Source organism: Peromyscus maniculatus, chromosome 12, assembly GCF_049852395.1.
Source record: "Peromyscus maniculatus bairdii isolate BWxNUB_F1_BW_parent chromosome 12, HU_Pman_BW_mat_3.1, whole genome shotgun sequence".
In the NCBI taxonomy this organism is placed as follows: Eukaryota; Metazoa; Chordata; class Mammalia; order Rodentia; family Cricetidae; genus Peromyscus; species Peromyscus maniculatus.
In genome coordinates, this window is record NC_134863.1 from 87,884,694 (window position 1) to 87,902,918 (window position 18,225).

General features: G+C 43.3%; 1 protein-coding gene across 3 annotated transcripts in view; it reads right to left on the bottom strand.

Annotated features, from left to right (window-relative positions):
- Positions 1–18,225, bottom strand: part of C2cd2 (C2 calcium dependent domain containing 2) — a 76,203-nt gene that overhangs the window by 28,738 nt on the left and 29,240 nt on the right. For all 3 annotated transcript variants that reach the window (XM_006996876.4, XM_076549322.1, XM_076549323.1), the window contains exons 3-8: positions 17,612–17,731; positions 14,041–14,145; positions 9,318–9,440; positions 5,539–5,662; positions 3,780–3,888; positions 1,778–1,842 (exon numbers count right to left, since the gene is read on the bottom strand). In XM_006996876.4, coding sequence (XP_006996938.1) covers positions 1,778–1,842; positions 3,780–3,888; positions 5,539–5,662; positions 9,318–9,440; positions 14,041–14,145; positions 17,612–17,731 — 646 coding nt within the window. The remainder of the gene's footprint in view (positions 1–1,777; positions 1,843–3,779; positions 3,889–5,538; positions 5,663–9,317; positions 9,441–14,040; positions 14,146–17,611; positions 17,732–18,225) is intronic.

An 18,225-nucleotide genomic window follows, 5' to 3' on the forward strand; every position in this document is an offset into this window, starting at 1 on the left:
ATGGCATCAATGAAAATGAAGAAGCTACTGAATGTCCTGGGCAAAACTAACATGGAAGGATGGGGGAGTTAAGGGCATAATGACAGAGGCCTACTCTCAAATGTGTGCCTGTGTGTGTGTAAAGAGCAAGAATAAGTAAGAGGGAGAGATAGGGTGAGAAAGGAGGAAGGAGACAGAGGTGAGGTGCAATGACTAATCGAACATAAAGATTGTGGGCAATAGGGCAAATATTCAGAATGAGAATTTAAGCACAGGCTGCATGGCTTCTGTAAAGCTTCAGTTTCACAGGCTCCATCAGGCTACCCTGGAATGGAGAGGGGTGAGCCAGCAGAAGCAAGGACTAGGAGGGATGAGAAGTGAATGGTAGCCTGATGCAGGGTGTCTCTCATACCCACTAAAAGAAGAGAAGGTTTTTCTTACTACTTTCCCATGCATCTAAAGATGGCAGATTCAAAGAGGCTCGCACAGACCTCTTGATGGTAACTTGGGCGTGATCATCTGGTCAGTCACCTGCCTTCCAACTTCCCTTCAGATCACAAAGAGACTCAATGGCATAGCTGGATATGCCAATGGTCTCTTCCTTCCCAATTTTAATGTTTACATGGATTTAAAAACATCCAAGAGGTCTGAGGATGTAACTCAGTAGTAGAACATTTATCTAGCATGATTGAAGCCCAGCACCACAAAAAGAAAGAAAAAATGATTTAAGGGCCAGTGAGATGGCTCATCAGGTAAAGGTACTTGTCACCAAGCCTGATAAACTAAGCTTGATTCCCAGGACCCACAAGATGTAAGGAGAGAATCAACTCATACTGCAAGTTGTCCTCTGACCTACACAGACACAGATTAAATGTAAAAACAGAAGAATCTAACAAACATTGGCACTACCAATGTATACCAAGGTGGACACTCAAGTCCATGTTTATGTTGGTGACTTTACCCTGAACTGTTGAGTTCCTATGTCTGAATCATGTATCTACTTTAAATTAAGGCCAAGGGGCTTATTCTGTAGGGAAACATTGGCTGAAACTTACAGAGAAGGACATTAGGAGAGGAGCTGCCATGGCTATGATAGGAAAGTTTGTTACTATTTCCTTCCTTCCTCCCTTCCTTTTTCTTTTTTGGTTTTTTGAGATAGAGTTTCTCTGTATAGCCCTCGTTGTCCTGGACTCGATTGGTAGACCAGGTTGGCTTCAAACTCATAGAGATCCACCTATCTCTGTCTGCTGAGTGCTGGGATTAAAGGCGTGTGCCACCACTGCCTGGATTGTTACTATTTTTTAATTTAAAAAATTGAAGGAAGTTCATTAAATATAAAATAGTTCAAAATTGTTTCTCTAATCTAAAAATTATTGAGGGAAGAATCTAGATTTGAAGAAACAGGGGCAGGAGAGATGACTCAGTACTAAGAGTACTGGTTGCTCTTCTTGAAGACCTAGGTTCAGTTCCTAGCCCTCATGTGGCAGCTCACAACCCTGGAAACTCTGGCCCTGGAAGATCTGGCATCTCTTATGACCTCTGTAGGCACTACATGCACACAATGCATAGATATACGTGCAGGCAAAATACTCACACACATAAAAATAAAGGAAAAAATTTAAAAACCAGATAACCATGTCCCCAAAATGAATGACATTGTTGATGTTTGACTTTGTACCAAACATTTCATTGGGAGACCTGTGGTTCAGAGGAGGGGGCTGCCTCCTTTGCAGAGTATCTCCCCTCCCCATTCCAGAGCCCAGATCAGGCTGTTGATCTGGAACACTCCTCCACCCACCTTTTGAAGAGCACTCATTCTCTGAGATTTGCAGGAGCAGCTCCTTAGATTTGGCGTTCAGTTCACTGTGGAAAGAATAAAGCCCTATGAACCCTTCAAAGCTCAATGCTGTTGGTTTGGGTTCCCCCTCCAATGTATATTTTTTGATTATGCAAAGGAACACAAGGCTGTCAGTCATTAAAGGCAGAATGCCTGCAGCCTGACAGTTCAGAAATAGCCACTGATGCATCCAGGGATTAGCCTTTCAGAGGGGATCCATGGAACACCCTTCGATGACAGATATTTGATTGGTGGCCAGTATAGACTGAGACATTGATTTCATTTGGTTAATTTCTATTAACTTAAAAGTCACATGTCACCATTACCATTTTAAAACAACTATGTATAATTAACTGAGTACAGAACACAGAATATCTAACAAGCCTCCCTCCTCCTTCCTAAGATACATTTTACTTAAGATGCATGTACTATTCTTGTTTCCATGCTATATTCACCATCACCTTTAGCAGATTTAGGCGATTTCCTTGAGATATCACAGACTGCAGAACAACTGCATTTTTGACAAATGTCTAGTGCTCTGTTGCCTTGGCCTTAAGAAATTTTATTTAGCCAAGTCCTTACAGATGGACTGTTTAAAAATAGAGTTATTGTTTCCAGAAAACAAACTGAGATTAATATCCTCACACATTGGAAGTCAGAGGAAAATTTGCTAGAGTTGGTGCTTTCCACCTAGTGGGTCCTGGGACTTGAACTTAGGTTGTCAAGTTTGGCAGCAAGTGTCTTTACCCACTGGACTATCTCACTGTCTCCCCTTCCAAGATCTGCCTATCATTTCTTCTTCTTTAAGTTCACTAACCAGTTATTTTTGATCAAAATCTAAAAGATTTTAGATCAGGATCTGTCCTGATGCCAGTGGTCTGCTTCTGGGACTGATCATTCACGGTGAGATTTTAAACTCCTATTACAAGAGTCCATGAATTTGTCCTAATTAAGTGTTTCAAAACTGGGAACCAGTATTAAACACTACTGATTCTCTTTGGGGAAGATGTAAAGACAGGAAGTTTACTTTCTCCTATAATCTAGTGACAAAGTGGACTTTCTTTGACAGATTTTCTTATATAAAGCCACCTTTACATTTCTGATGCAAACTCAAGTGGATTTATTTGTTTGTTTGTTTATTATTTATTTATTTATTTCTCTGTTTGTTTGTTTATTTCAGGCAGGGTCTCTACATAGCTCTGGCTATCCTGGAACTCAATATGTAAACCAAGCTGACCTTGAACTCACAGATATCTTCCTACCCCTACTTCCCAGATACTGGGATTAAAGGCATGCACTACCACACCTGGCTCCTATTTGTTTATTTATTTTTAATAGAATGGCTATTCAAACTTTTTTTTAGATTTATTTATTCTATGTGTATGCATGTCTTACCTGCATGTATATATACCACATGAATGCTTGGTTCCTGCAGCAGGCATCAATCCCCCAGAATGGTTATGAGCTGCCATATGGGTACTAGGAACCAAACCCAAGTCCTTTGCAAGAGCAACCAGTGCCCTGACCAGAGCCACAGCTTCCAAATGGATGTATTTTAATGTATCATTGGATCCTATGTGACGACATATTAGTTAGGATCTGTACATTGCTATTTGTAAGTGGTTTGCATGTCCCCCTTTTTCTTTTTTTTTTCTCATCAGAGGTTGGCATCAGTTGGAGATTTCCTTCCACGCTGTGTGGCTGGCTGCTAAGGAAAGCAGGGAATCCCTTAACAGGCCTTTATCACAACCGGGAAAGAGGAGAAAGGTGACCCCCAGAACTGCCTTAAAAAGAAGTCCATGTTGGCCACAAGGATGGCTGTCTTTCAAAAACTCAGAATTTGTTTTCATTTCTTTAATTAATTTTTAGTATAAACAGTGCTATGCAATGACTCCAGGATCTGTCCATCTTGAGTAGACCCAACTGTGGCCACCAGGCCCCTGGGGATGCAGGCTGTACTCACAAGGTGAATTCCTCTTCCCAAGTGAGGTCTCTAGTGTTTCTTACTAGGGTGCTGATGAACTGCTGTGCAGGATCATTCAGCTGGGCCACACACACATGGCTAATGCTACCTGTGATGAGACAAAGCAAGGTTGTATTGGCTTTTATTTTTGAATTGCATTAAAACTTTGCTTACCCACACAAGGAAGGGTAAATTAATTGACAAGGATCTCAGCTTACCTACACCTAAGAGAACTTTCTGTCATTTGCCATTTATACACTCTCAATGCTGAGGCAATAACTTAGTGGTTACAGCCCTAGACTGACCCCAGTGTCCCACTTCCTTCCATCAGTTCATGAATTCTGGCAGGCAGGACTCTCAGGTATGGAGTCTCACCCAGAAGCAACATGCCCATGTGCTGAGGCTTGGCCGCACTTCTAGTCAAGACTGACAACCTACTCAAAGGATGGCTGGTCCTAAACTTAAATTGTGGCTGAATCTCACAGATAATCCATGCCCCACTTACAACAAGCAGGTGTTTTCATCCCTCATCTAATCCAAGGCCCTTTTGAGGTACTTACTTGGTATAGGTACTGTGACATCTCACAGCTGTTCCTGCTCTGAGAAAATGTTTCCTCTACAGCATCAGTTCTGAAGTCCTCTGTGTTTAGTAACTACTACAGAGCCTGACTCCTTACCATGCATCAGATCAGGGTAACTTTCACAGTCTTTCCTCAAGGGAAAACTCAGATCCATTTCCAGATGTGGGCATCTTAGTGTGCATAGGGAATGGAATCTGATTTCATAGCATGTGTACCCCAAAGCTGAGACCCCAGCCCTGTCTGGTAGTCCTGGGGACCCACTTGGCCACTAGCTGATACAGCTGTGAAAGGCAACATGCAAGTATCGATAGCCAGCTGTGTAGTTCAAATGAAGCCTCTTTATGCTTTGTAAACTGAGAGGAAGAACCTTTGCAAATAGTGACCAGAATTCCTAACTTTCTTAAACAATGACCAGAACCTCAGTTCTATTCTCGTCAACATCAAGCTGCAATTGAAAAGTCACATCCTGCTTCAGACTGCTAAGCTTGAGGGTCCTTAGTGACCATTGAGAATCCTGAGGAAGGCCAGGGCTCACAGATGCCTTCTTCCCATCAGCAGCATCAGAGGCACCAGTAAGCCTAAGCTCTCTGATGCCCCATCAGCCACCCTAAACCCCACTTTTTAAGGCAGCAGAAACGGCACTGCTCAGAGGTTCAGGGGTGCTCAACATGAATTTATTGGCTCAGTTTAAAACAGAAAACTACACTAGTATCTGTCAGACTGAAAAAAAAAATAGAGCAACCATGACACTGCTCTCATGTACATGAGTTTAGATTACAACATTTGCATATTTATGGGGTGCAGTATGACACTTAGTGGCATGTCTATCCTGTATAATGATCAGATTCTGTTACTAGCGTTGCCACTGTTTCAAACATCTGCCCTTTCTCTGCATCTGGAACATTTAGAATTCTTCCCACAAGTTCTTTGGGTATGCATAATTGGCCATCACCAGCCACAGTTACTTACTATCCTAAGGGGGTTACAGCTTGTGGCATCTGGATCCCAAGCCCATTAGCCAAAGACCAAGCCTTTCACTGTATTCCTGCCAAAGAAGGCAGGGGTCATACTGCAGACCCAACCAGGTTGCCATATGAGAATTCACCAGGCTGAGTCAAGGAAGGTCCCTCCCACAGCAGTGGCAAGTGCCATGAGGCCCTGGTGGCACCAGCACCCACCTGAAGCACCAGGATGGGTTAGCAGGGAGACTCGGATATTCTTCACCTGCAGTTTTAGTTCATGAGCCCTTGGAGGTTTGGGAGGGCAGGGTTCCTGAGCAGTGGAGGAAGTACACTGTAGAGTCTGTGGGGAGAAAAACAGGGTTACAGTTGTGAGGATGTGAGGGAATAGCCAGGGGTACTGTCTTCTATATGGGCAGTATCTTCAACACTGGTGTCTTCAGCGATACCAGAACAGGGGACCTGACTTCCAGGATCAACTTAGAATTGACATTCCTGTCTCATGGGAAGGTTCTGCTGCCTCAAAAATGAGCCTTTTCTTTTTTCCTTCCTTCCTTCCTTCCTTCCTTCCTTCCTTCCTTCCTTCCTTCCTTCCTTCCTTCTTTCCTTCCTTCTCTTCCTTTATTCATTCCTTCCTAAAAGATTTATTTATTTATGTATATGTGTGCTCTGTTTTCATGAACATCAGAAAAGGAGTCAAATCCCATTATGGATGGTTGTTAGCCACCATGTTGCTGGGAATTGAACCAGCACTTCAGGACCTCTGGAAGAGCATTTAAGCTCTTGACTGCTGAGCCATCTCTCCAGGCCCATAGTGAGCCTTTTATATCCCAAATGAAGAACCTGCTGATAGTAGTGACCCTGTTCAAATTCTGCTTGTGGTCTACTTCCCAGGACAGTGAAGATTAGCCAGCACATGGATCCATGCTCAGACCCAGGACAGGTGCTTTAGATAGTGAATTGGTCTTCAGGCTGTGGTGCTTGACAGAACAATGTCTAGATATGAATGGCCATCAGTCTGTGATTACCTCTTGCCTCCAGGCAGAGCCCACCAGTTCCAGGAAGAACATCTATGGACCCCTGACATTGCACAAGTGAGGGACAAAAGCAGGTGCCGTCTCATCTCATTCTCAGAAGAGCACCAAGCACTGGCTGCCATGATGGTGCTCACAGGGGCTCTTAAATTTAGCACAAGAACCTAAGACCCCAGAAGGGTCTCTGAGAGGTGATGGACAAACAGTGAAAGCCATGCAGGAGCTATCCGGGGTGCTGATTGGACTTGAGCTACTTCTTGGGGGATGTTTACTGACATCTCCAGAGACACTCATGGAAACACTGTTCTGAACCAGGTTCTTCCCTGCTGTGAGTGAAGAATGGCAAAGGCCAGGAAGGACTGTAACATCCTTAAAGCACTGTGATGAGATAGAGATGTGATACTTTGTCAGTTGTATATGTGGGACTATTTTTTTTTCCTTTCTTTCCTGTGTATGTGTACACACATATATAAGTATTTACATGTTGGGGGATATTATTTTAATGTGTGTTACTTTTATTTATGTTACATTTGTTTAACTCTGTGAAGCTGTGTTACTGTGCCTGTCTAAAACACCTGATGGTCTAATAAAGAGCTGAACGGCCAATGGTGAGGCAAGAGAAAGGATAGGCGGGGCTGGCAGGCAGAGAGAGAAGTAGAAGAAATTTGGAAGAAAGGAAAATCAAGGAATAAGAGAGGAAGGAGGAGGACTAGAGGGGCCAGTCACCCAGCTACACAGCCAGACATGGAGTAAGAAGAAAAGAAAAGGTATACAGGAATAGAGAAATACAAAAGCCCTGAGGCCAAAGATAGACAGGATAATTTAAGTTCAGAGAAGCTGACTAGAAATAAACTAAGCTAAGATCAGTCATTTATAAGTAATAATAAGCCTCTGTGTGAGTGATTTATTTGGGAGCTGGGTGGTGGGGCCCCCCAAAAGAGCAAAAACAAACAACATTTACATGTGTGGGGGTTTACATGTGTGTGTAAACATGGACATGTCTGTGCATATGGAAGCCTGTGGCTATCAGCAGGTATAATCCTCAATCACTCTCCACCTTATTCACTGAAGTAGGGTTTTTCCATTGAACACAAAGCTCACGAATACAGCTAGTCCAGCCAGCCAGCTTTCTCCAGGATCCCCTGGTCTCAGGCTTCTGAGGCTAGAATTAGAGTCAGACTACCATGTCCACCTGGCATTGACTTTGGGTTCTAGGGATCCAAATTCCAATCTCCATACTGGCACAAGTGCCACTAAGCTATGACAGTTCTACTTCTGAGCCATAAATACCCAGGGACTCAGTCAAACACCATTCTGGGTATTTCTATAATGGTGGTTTGAGATGAATTCAATTTTCAGGACAGATTTTTTTTTTTTGACAGAGTTTTGTGTTAACCACATTGGCCTCAGACTCATTATGTAGTGGAGGATGACCTTGAACTTCAAATCCTCTGGCCTCTACCTCCTGAGTGCCGGTATTACAGGCACATGCCACCATGCCTGGTGTATATGGCTTAGAAATTGAATCCAGGACTTCATGCATGCTGCATGCTAGGCAAGCACTCTTCCAACTAAGCTATAGCCCAAAAGATCAACATTTAAACGGACAGACTGAGTAAAGTAGATGGCCATCCCTAATAGAGTGAGTGGGCTTTATCCCATCAATTGAAGGTCCAAGTAGAAAAAATGAGCCACCTTTAAATGAGAAAGAATTCCTCCTTCCAGACACATCAGCCAGGCCATAGTCTTTTTCTGCTTTTAAAATCAAACAGAAACACTGGTCCTCCTGGGTTCGAGCTCTGAGCCTTTGGTCAGTCTGGACTGAGGCCAAACCATCAACTCTCCTGGTGTTCAAAGCTTCAGACATGGGCTGGAATCATACCATGTATGTATTAGTCACATCTGTGGTGACATTTTGTTTGTGCTCTCACAAATAAAGCTTGCCTGGAGATTGGAGTGTGGAGCTAGCCACTAGAGCCCAGGCAGTAGTGGCACACACCTTTAATCCCAGCTCTTGGGAGGAGGAACCAGGAAGTGATATGGCTGGGTGGAGACAGGAAGTAAAAGTAGGGTAGAAACAGGAGCCTGGCCCTTTCAGGCTGAGGATTTGGTAGAGGTAAAAAGTCTGTCTAGTGGCTGGCTCCTTTACTGATCTTTCAGCATTTACCCCAATATCTGGCTCCAGGTTTTTATTATTAAGACCATGTTAAGGTCTTTAGGCAACAATGTTATAATATTATATCTTATAAATCTCTCTCACCCCCATGCCCCAGGGCTCAATTTCTCTAGAGAGCCCTGCCATGGGTATAGTACTTAATGAAATTGAACAATTTCATTTTAGAATATGACTGAATATGATAACATAGGCCCCCCTTTTTTTAATCTGTGGGTTCTGAAAATATAATACTATTTTGTGAACTGTCTCCAATTTTGATACATTTATGGTCACCAATACCCTCTGCTTTTCAAGAATCCATCATTAGCAGGATTACTGGGAGATGCAGTGGCTGAGGCTATTCCAACCTCTGGATGTATGACTGACTCCAGTATTTAGGAAAGGCTGAACCCGCCCCTCACGCCTTATGCCTCTGAGAGACCCTGAGGGAAGTCTATAATCCCCTGCTGTTCTCATCTGCTAGCTGAGCTATGCCTGCCACCCTGTAAGCAAAGTAAGGTAAAGATGACTTGTCATATCCCTGTGACCCTAGTCACCTAGAATTTAGCACCAAACACTATCACCAGCTAAGAGTGTCTGATGAATGGTGCAAAGCAAGGGACCATAGCTTCATCAGAAGGGCAACAATGAGTGGCCTGGCAACTTCTCTCACCATGGAGCTCTCATCTTGAGGCTCTATTCTAATATTGCAGACAGTATCTGCCTGTGCAATGTCAGCCCTACCATCAGAAGTGAAGACACCAGAAACACAAGCTCGCAATTGTCTGTGTCCTGCAAACTGGGCTTACCTGAGCTTCTTTGACCCGTGTGGGCTTGGTGCTCAGAAACACAGATGGAGAAGCAGCACTAACTAGGTGCTTGAAAAGATCCTCAAGGGCTTCCGAAAGCATATTTACCTCGAGTGCCTGTTTCTGGAGAGAGACAGGTCATCAGATCATCGCACGCCAGATGCTAAACGTTACAACATCAGACCTCATTAAGCAACCTTGGTGTGAAGGCTATGCTGGCTCTTGTTGCTAGGACTGCAACTGTCCTGCTGGCCCATGACAGGCTAGGAACAGCAGCAGCCGCCTCCAGGAGCACAGCCAGTGAGAAATTGAAGAACTCAGTTTATAATGAACCAATTGTGCCAACAACTATGTGAGGTTGATGAGTCCCCTGAGCTGCAGAGAAGCACAGCTCAGCCAAGAACTTGATGGCAGGCAGAGAGAGTATGCAAAAACTCCAGACCCCAGAAACTGCACAGCAATAAACATGCGGCTTTCAGCTGTTGGATCTATTGATTGTACATGTCTTGGTTATCTGGTTTGTTGCTTCAACAGAAGCAACTTAGGGAAGAAAGGGTTCACTCTGGCTCACGGTTTTTAAGGCACAGTCTTTCATGACAGGGAAGTCATGGTGTCAGAATGTGAAGCAGCTGATCACAGCGAATCTCAGGAAGCAGAGAGAGATGAACGCTAGTGCTCAACTTGCTTTCTCTTTTTTATTCGTTCTGGGACCCCAGCCTATGAGATGGTATTTCAGGTGGGTCTTCCATCTCAATTAATCTAACTTTGAAACTCCCTCTGACTTGTCTGGAAGTTTGTTTCCATGGTGATTCTAGATTCCATCAAATTAAGAATCAAGATTTAGCTAGGTGGTGGCACACACCTTTAATCCCAGCACTCAAGAGACAGGCAAGTGGATCTCTGAGTTCAAGGCCAGCTTGGTCTACAGAGCAAGTTCCAGGGTAGCCAGGGCTACACAGAGAAACCCTGTCTTGAAAAACAAACAAATAAATAATCAAGATTCTGCAGCTCAGATATCTCCCATATTCAAGATTTCAAGGTCCCAGTACCCCACGTAGAGCCTGTGAAGGGACCACAACAAGCTTCCTGAGATTCGTTCTGCACTATTTCTAGCTGGGTACTAGAGCGGATCCAGTACCCACTCATGTGTGCGTGGTTCTGTTATGTGCAGCAGAGCTCTATAAACCATAGGTTATCAACCTGTGGGTTGTGACCCCTTTGGGGTTGAATGACCCTTTCACAGGGGTGGCATATCAGATATTTTGCATATTGGATATTTACATTATGATTCATAACAGTAGCAAAATTACAGTTATGAAGTTAGCAACAGAATAATTTTATGCTTGGGGTCATCACAACACAAGGAACTGTGTAAAAGGGTCATAGCATTAGGAAGGTTGAGAACCACTACTATAAATGTTTTTAGTGCACAGGTTTTGGATTTTATTCTATTTTTCAGTATTAGAGATAGAGCCAAGGGCTTTCCCCATACTGGGCAAGCATTCTATTAGTGGAATACATCCCCAATGGAGGTTGGGTTTTTAAGACATCTCACTGTGTATCCCAGATTGGCCTTAAACTCATGATCCTCCTGCTTCTGCCTCCCACAGACTGGCTTTACAGATCTATGGCACCACAGTCGGTTTTAAAGAATTAAGTTTTAAAATCTCCATTAATGTAAAGGACAACTTGGTCTCTCTTGTTTCAGTATTATAGCTTTGGTTTTCACTCTTGAGAAAAAGGGCCGGGTAGATATTTGCTAAGATGACAGGTCTCACTCTGCAGGCAGCCCAGGCATCCATGCCATCCTTCTGAGTTCTGGAAGAGAAGCTGTGATGGTCAAGCTCTGCCAAGATCTAACACCTTAGTTCCAATTGCTGTGCTGAGCAGCTTGAAAGCACCTTGGGTGCCATTTCCCCTCACTGTGGACCCCATCTGGCTGTATAGGCAAGGCCCTTATAGGCACTGGTTCCCACTGGCTTATAGGACACTCACAACTTGTACAATAGGAACTGACTTTAGAAAGCAGACTGGAGTCATCTGTGTTGTTGTAAGACAACTGGCTGCCTGCCCCCTGTTTAATCAGGCATCCCTATAGTGAACTTGGCTTTTATCTATTAAAAGTGAACCTGAATCTCTAAAATATAAGGTCTCTAAATGCCAAAACCCAAATGGCTGATGCTATGGCTCTCACTGAGGGCCAGCCTCCCATATACACATGTATTAACTGGTTCGATCTTTACATCACATTCCCGTCACCTCACAGATAAGAAAATGAAGGCATAGAGAAGTCAATTAACATTCACAGAGCTATATAGTCCATAAAGGAGAGCCAAAGAGTCAAATCCAAGTGGCTAAAATAGTTAAGAGCCTGCACTTTGAACCAAGAGGCCATCACCTACTCCCTCAATGGTTCCTTGATAACCTAGCTTTCATTTTTAAGTTAAATAAAAGTCACACAATATAGAATAACTACTTAAATGTACATTTCACTGTTCTTTTGTACATACACAGTACTAAGCACCCACTACTTAAATATGTTCTCAATCTTCTCACTGCTCCCTAAAGATGAACTCCAGACTCCATCCTATCAGGAGTCCTGTCCCCAACCCCTGGCATCCATCTTTCTTTCTTTGTGGATTGCCTTTTCTGGACTGGGTGTGTCATGAAGACACACGTCTCTTGAATCAGGCTTCTTTTATCGTTTATAAGGCTAATCAGGATACAGCGTGCACCAGCAAGTCACTCTGTTTCTGGCTGAATAATACCACACAGTATGGCTTTGCCTTACGTTGGACTCTTGTTTCTGTCTGACCTGCACAATTGCTTCTCACTCAGTAGACAGGAACTCTGGCCTAATGGTTGCCATCTCAGGAGTGGTTGCCAGGGCAACCTCCTTTCACAGCCCCCGTCCCCACTGCTATTCTTATTCACTAGGGAGCTGTGGATCTGCTACTGAGCCACAAAGTAGTCCCCAGAAGTCTCCATAGAGAAATCTATAGGGTGCCTAGAGGATGAAGAACAGGAAGTACAAGTATCATGCTGCTGGCTGGGTACAGGAGGAAGAATGAGTGAGGTCATCTTTGTAAAAAGACAATGACATAAGTCACTTTGTGCAGGTATCAGTAAGGCCAAATGGAAGGAACACAGCTTTTCCCCAGTCTGTCAGTGGTGCTGACTCTGGATCAAATTTTCTTTCTTTTTTAAAATTTAATTTATTTATATTTTATGTATGTGTGCTCTGCATGTATACCTACATGCCAGAAAAGGGCAACAGATTCTATTATAGATGGTTGTGAATTGAACTCAGGTTCATGTGGTGGCTGGGAATTGAACTCAGGACCTCTGGATGAGCAGCCAGTGCTCTTAACCACTGAACCATCAAATTTTCAACAGTCAAAAATATATACAAGGGGTTGAAGAGAAGGCTCAGTAATTAAGAGCACTGGCTGTTCTTCTGAAGGACCTATTTGATTCCCAGCACCCAGAAGATAGCTCACAACCTTTCCTAATTTCAGTCCATAGAGATTCAGTCCCTTCTGGTCTCTGCAAGCACTGTACACACACACATCATACACAGACACACATGTGGGCCAACCAAATTATATAAAAAATAAAATAAATATGTAAATCAACGAAGATGGGGAAATTCTATACCTGAACATTGACTGAGGCAAATGAATCAATATCAGATTGGTAACATGGTTACCCATGGGAGAAATGACTCAAGGAATCCCACAGAATGGTGTCCTTCTTCGAATTAAGAAATTCAGCAGGAGCTTGCCTGTGTGTACTGTAGGCATGGACACATGATGCCATCATCAGAGAAAGCAAACAGCAAAAAGAAAGAGAAGGAAGGGCTGCCCCACCCCAAATCATTCTCTATTCCTCCTCCTTCCTTCTGCTATTTGCTTCTCTTAGACAATGATATCATCTGTGGGCCTGCAGTCCACCAGACAAGCCCTGACATGTTCAATCTCTTCTCCTGAGAAGGGGACCATTCTGAGTTCAAAATTCCTTGAGTCACTCCTCCCCCACCCCAGTAGCTCTGTTACCAATCTGATAGTAGTTAATTTACCTTAGTCAGTAGTGTGTGTGTGTGTGTGTGTGTGTGTGTGTGTGTGTGTGTGTGTGAAACTTACCAGCCCAAACCAAATCAAAGCCAAACCAACCAAACCCACACACTGCATACATCTATGTCAAAACATAAAGCCTAAAATACTGACAGGACTGGGGTGGAACACTTGTTTAGCATGTTTAGGGCCCTGGGTTCCATTCCCAGCACCAGAGAAAAAAGACAAAAGAGAGACGAAGGAGGAGAAGGAAATTCTTTTATTGGCAAACGCACTACAAGGCCCACACAGCTGTGCTGTGATGAGGCTCAGTGGCTGGCCTAGTTGAAACAGAGCAGAACTACAAGGGGATTTTGTGAAAGCCAGAGGAAGGATTCCAGGTCCAGCAAAGGAAAGTGCCTCCGGGGCACTTTTCACACACACTCACTGCACCCCAGTTTCTGTCCTCATATGCTGAGGCCCCAGAAAGTGAAAAGGAAAGTATCCTCTCCATCAAAGCTGTCCTCACAGTGCCCTGTCTCTTGTGGCCTAGGTCAGCATGGGGAGAATGGCTGGCAGGGGCTGCCCACCTTAGAGATGCCCAATTTGAGACATGCTCTAGCCATGCATCCTTAAACCAGTGAAAGAATGACAAAAACTTACGGACTGACCTCCCCTGGGGCCTGGGGCTGGATCTTGATGGCTGTTTCTGGTGTATGGGTGAACGACCACCTGATCTGAATGTCCTCTCTCTTCTCTTCCATGTGGAATTCCATCTATGAGAACAAACCACCAAGAAACAGTTATTGGGTAGTTGAGCTCTTCACTTGAGCCTTAATTAGCTCATGTGTGCATGCATATGTGCCATGTACATGCACATTTTTGTATATGTGCTATATGTGTGTGCATACTGCATGTGTGTAATATGTCTGTATGAGGTGTGCATGTATATTATATGTATATGCTGTGTGCTGTGTACATGTGCACTGGTGCTCTCTGTGTATTCATTTTTTAAGATTTATTTTTATTTTATGAGTTTGCTGGTTGATTTTTGTCAACTTGGCCCAAACCTAGGCATACTTTGAAATGCCCGCATCAGATTAGCCTATAGGCAAGCCTGTGGGGATTTTGGTTAAAGATTGATGTGGGAGAGCACAGTTCATTATGGGCAGTGCTACCCCTGGGTAGGTAGTCCTGGGTTGTATAAGAAAGCAGGCTAGTAAGCCATGAAGAGCAAGCCAGTAAGCAGTACCCCTCCATAGCCTCTGCATCAGCTCCTGCCTCCAAGCTCCTACCTTGAACTTCTACCCTGACTTCCTTCAGTAATGAGATGAAATTACTTAGTTGGATGCCTTTATTTTCCTGGAAAGACAAAAACAAAACCCTGTCCCAACCCTAACTTTGGGGAAAATTTCCTTTTTGGCAAGTTATATCAATCAAATGAAAGGCATTTGTTAGTCTTATACATTAGTTTAGATTGAATGGTCATGCTGTTTGATGAACTATTGCCTCTTTTAATCAAGAGGTCTCTCCTGTTCAAATCTTATCTTTATCAGTTTTGATGATAACCATAGCCTTTCTCCTCCTGTGGAAACAAAAGCAAAACCCCTTTCCCAACGTAATACATATCCTAGTTTCCATTCTGAGGTCATCACATCTTTAAAGTATACAGGATGATTTAAGTCAGCAGTTTTTTTTCTATTATCCATTGCCTCTCTGAAACTGTTGTTCCTTTCTTATTAGCATTAAAAAATTGAAGTTAATAAAGCATTGTTCAATCTGTCTCTGGGGGTCTTTATTATCCCATTCTGTTTATTAAGCATATCTTTTAAAGTGAGATTAGATCTTTCTATAACTGTTTGCCCTGTAGGGTTATATAGTATATCTGTAATATGCTTTATGTTATAATATACAGAATGCTGTTTAATTTTACTAGAGACATATGCTGGAGTACTATCAGTCTTAATTTGTACAGGTATCTACATAATGGTCATAACTTCTAATAAATGTGTAATTATAGAATCAGTCTTTTCAGAACTCAAAGGAGTTGCCCATTGAAATCCTGAATATCTATCTATGGCATGGTGTACATACTTTAATTTTCTGAACTCTGCAAAATTAAACACATCCATTTGCCAAATTTCATTTCTTTGAGTACCCTTTGGGTTACTTCCTGCAGCTAGTAGAGTTTAGTTTTACAAAGAACAAGTAGGACATTTCCTTATAATTTCCTTGGCTTGGTGCCAAGTGATGGAAAAATCTTTTTTCAGATCACAGAGTTGTAAGCTAGAATGAACCCTCTCCTCCCCAAGTTGCTTTTAGTCATGGTACTTTATTACAGCAATAGAAAAGTAATTACAATAATGTGTATGAGTTGCCTGTGTGTATGCCTGGAGCCCCTGGAGGCCAGAAGAGGTGAGATGGCCCCTAGAACTGCAGTTATGAAAGATTGTAAACTAGCATGAGGATGCTGGAAACCATCTGCAATAACAGCATGGACTTTTAACTACTGTCCCAGCCCCGTGTGTGTTCCTTTAGTCACTTGTTCTTAGAGACAATGGCTCAGCTTCTGACTTGGTCCACATTGTTCTTTCAGAATGAATGTGAAGACCTCTTCCCAAACTCCTTTCCAGCCTCTTGTCTGCCCAGGCAGTCCCCCAGGCCAGGTGTCACTGACACTCTGCAGCCTTATTTAAATAAGGAACTCACTGTGCTCTGTGTTTCTCTTTCTGTCATGAAGGCATAGGAGAGTGGAGAGAGAAGGGACCCAGGACACTTGTCTTCAGTGCTGGGCATGGCCGGTGCCCATGTTCAAATGTCTCTGGGACTATATATGGAACCCTTGCCCCTCTCACCTGAGCCACTCCAGCAGCCTCAGCTGGTCTCCTATATTGAATAGTCCTACTCATGTAGAGGTGGCAGAATCATGGAAACATGGCCAGGCCTTCATCTTGGATCCTTATATATAGGGCCAGACTTAGTAAAAGGGACTTGGTAGGTGTGATTAGGGCCTGGACCTTAAAGTGGTGAGAACATCTTAATGTCTCCAGATTACCAAAAGCAATTATAACCATCCTTAACACTAAGAGAGGCTAGCAGGAGAATGGTCCAATAGGTATGGTTTGAGGACTACACCCATGGTGACTGAGCTGAAAAAGGCACAGGGACCAAGCAAAGAGTGAGGTGGTTGGTATATAAGCTCTTTACAACTAATGTATAGCCAACAGGAACATAAGCCTGCAGTCCTATAACCCTCAAGGTCCTATTGAACAAGGCTATCTTCAGAGTCAAGCTGCCACCATTTTCATCATCTGTATCTGCTTGCAAAAGATCATCAAAGCTGGGCTTGCAGAATGCTGACATTTCCTCATAGGAGAGGCAGGGTAGGTTTCAGGACCCTCACCCAATATCTAGTTACTTCTCCAAACCAGTTATACATAATTCTGTCCTAATTCAACATGGCCTCAGAGAGTATACAGGCTGAGAGGAACTAGAGAAGGGGGCTCTCCATTTATAGCTGTGGGGAGTCATCATCCATGCTGGGTACAGACTTTACATGTTCTGAGTCATGTTCATGGTGGCTTACAGTTTAAAGATGAAGAATGACCTAACTCATAATTAATAAGAACATGAGACTCAGAACTCTGTAACTCAGCATGGATGAATCCTCCCTATGTCTCTCCTATGGCAGGGAACACAAAGTTATATCTACTATGTATGGTGGTATTGTGTTCCCCAAAATATTGTGCACTCTAATAAACAAATCTGGGGTCAGGGACAGAACAGCCACAATATTAAACATAGAAGTTAGGCAGTGGTAGCACATGCCTTTAATCCTAGCATTCCAGAGGAAGAAATCCATGTGTTCAAGGATACAGCCAAGCATGGTGACTCACACCTTTAATCCCAGGGAGTGATGGCAGATAGCAGAAGGGTATATAAGGCGTGAGGACCAGGAACTAGAAGCATTTGGCTGGTTAAGCATTCAAGCTTTTAGGTTTTGAGCAGCACAGTTCAGCTGAGAGCCATTTGGATATGAGGACACAGAGGCTTCCAGTCTGAGGAAACAAGATCAGCTGAGAAGTTGGCCAGGTGAGGTTAGCTGTGGCTTGTTCTGTCTCTCTGATCTTCCAGTGTTCACCCCAATAACTGGCTTCAGGTTTGATTTTATTAATAAGACTCTCTAAGATTCCTGCTACAACCATGGATTTCCTGTGACTGACAGCATCTACCCAGTCTTACCTTTAAATGAAATGGTGAAAGCTGGACGTCATACAGCTGGCATTCTGAACTGCTTGTGGAGGCAGGGCCTGCACTGACCAAGAACTGAAGGGTCTCACCCACCACATGACAGATCACCACCTGGAGAGACAGGGTACATGGAATCTTCAGAGGACAGCAAGGACAGTGCTTACCATAGACACCTTCATTTCGCTGAATAACCTAGACTTTCTATGCTATCAAGGAAAGAATTTTGAGTCTCAATCTTGGATAAATACTCAGATGCACATCTTTTCTACCATGAAACAATTTAAAAAAACTAGACACTGCCTCAGACACTCAATTCCTGATGGATTCTCAAGATCTGAGTTCTGTCCTGCTTAAATCTAGTTGTCATGCTTTTTCATATATAATGAAGGTTTTTTTTTTCCCTTTAAAAATCACTGTTATGTATTTTCCCCAGTGGCTGCTTTCAAATTCCCAAGACAGGGCCAATGAGATGGATCACCACGTAAAGGTGCTTACCACCAGGCCTAAAAACAAGAGTTCCATCTTCAGGATTGACAAGGTATAGGCAGAGAATCAACATCTACTTGTTGCTGTTGCAGGATATTTGATCATACTGTGGCATCCAG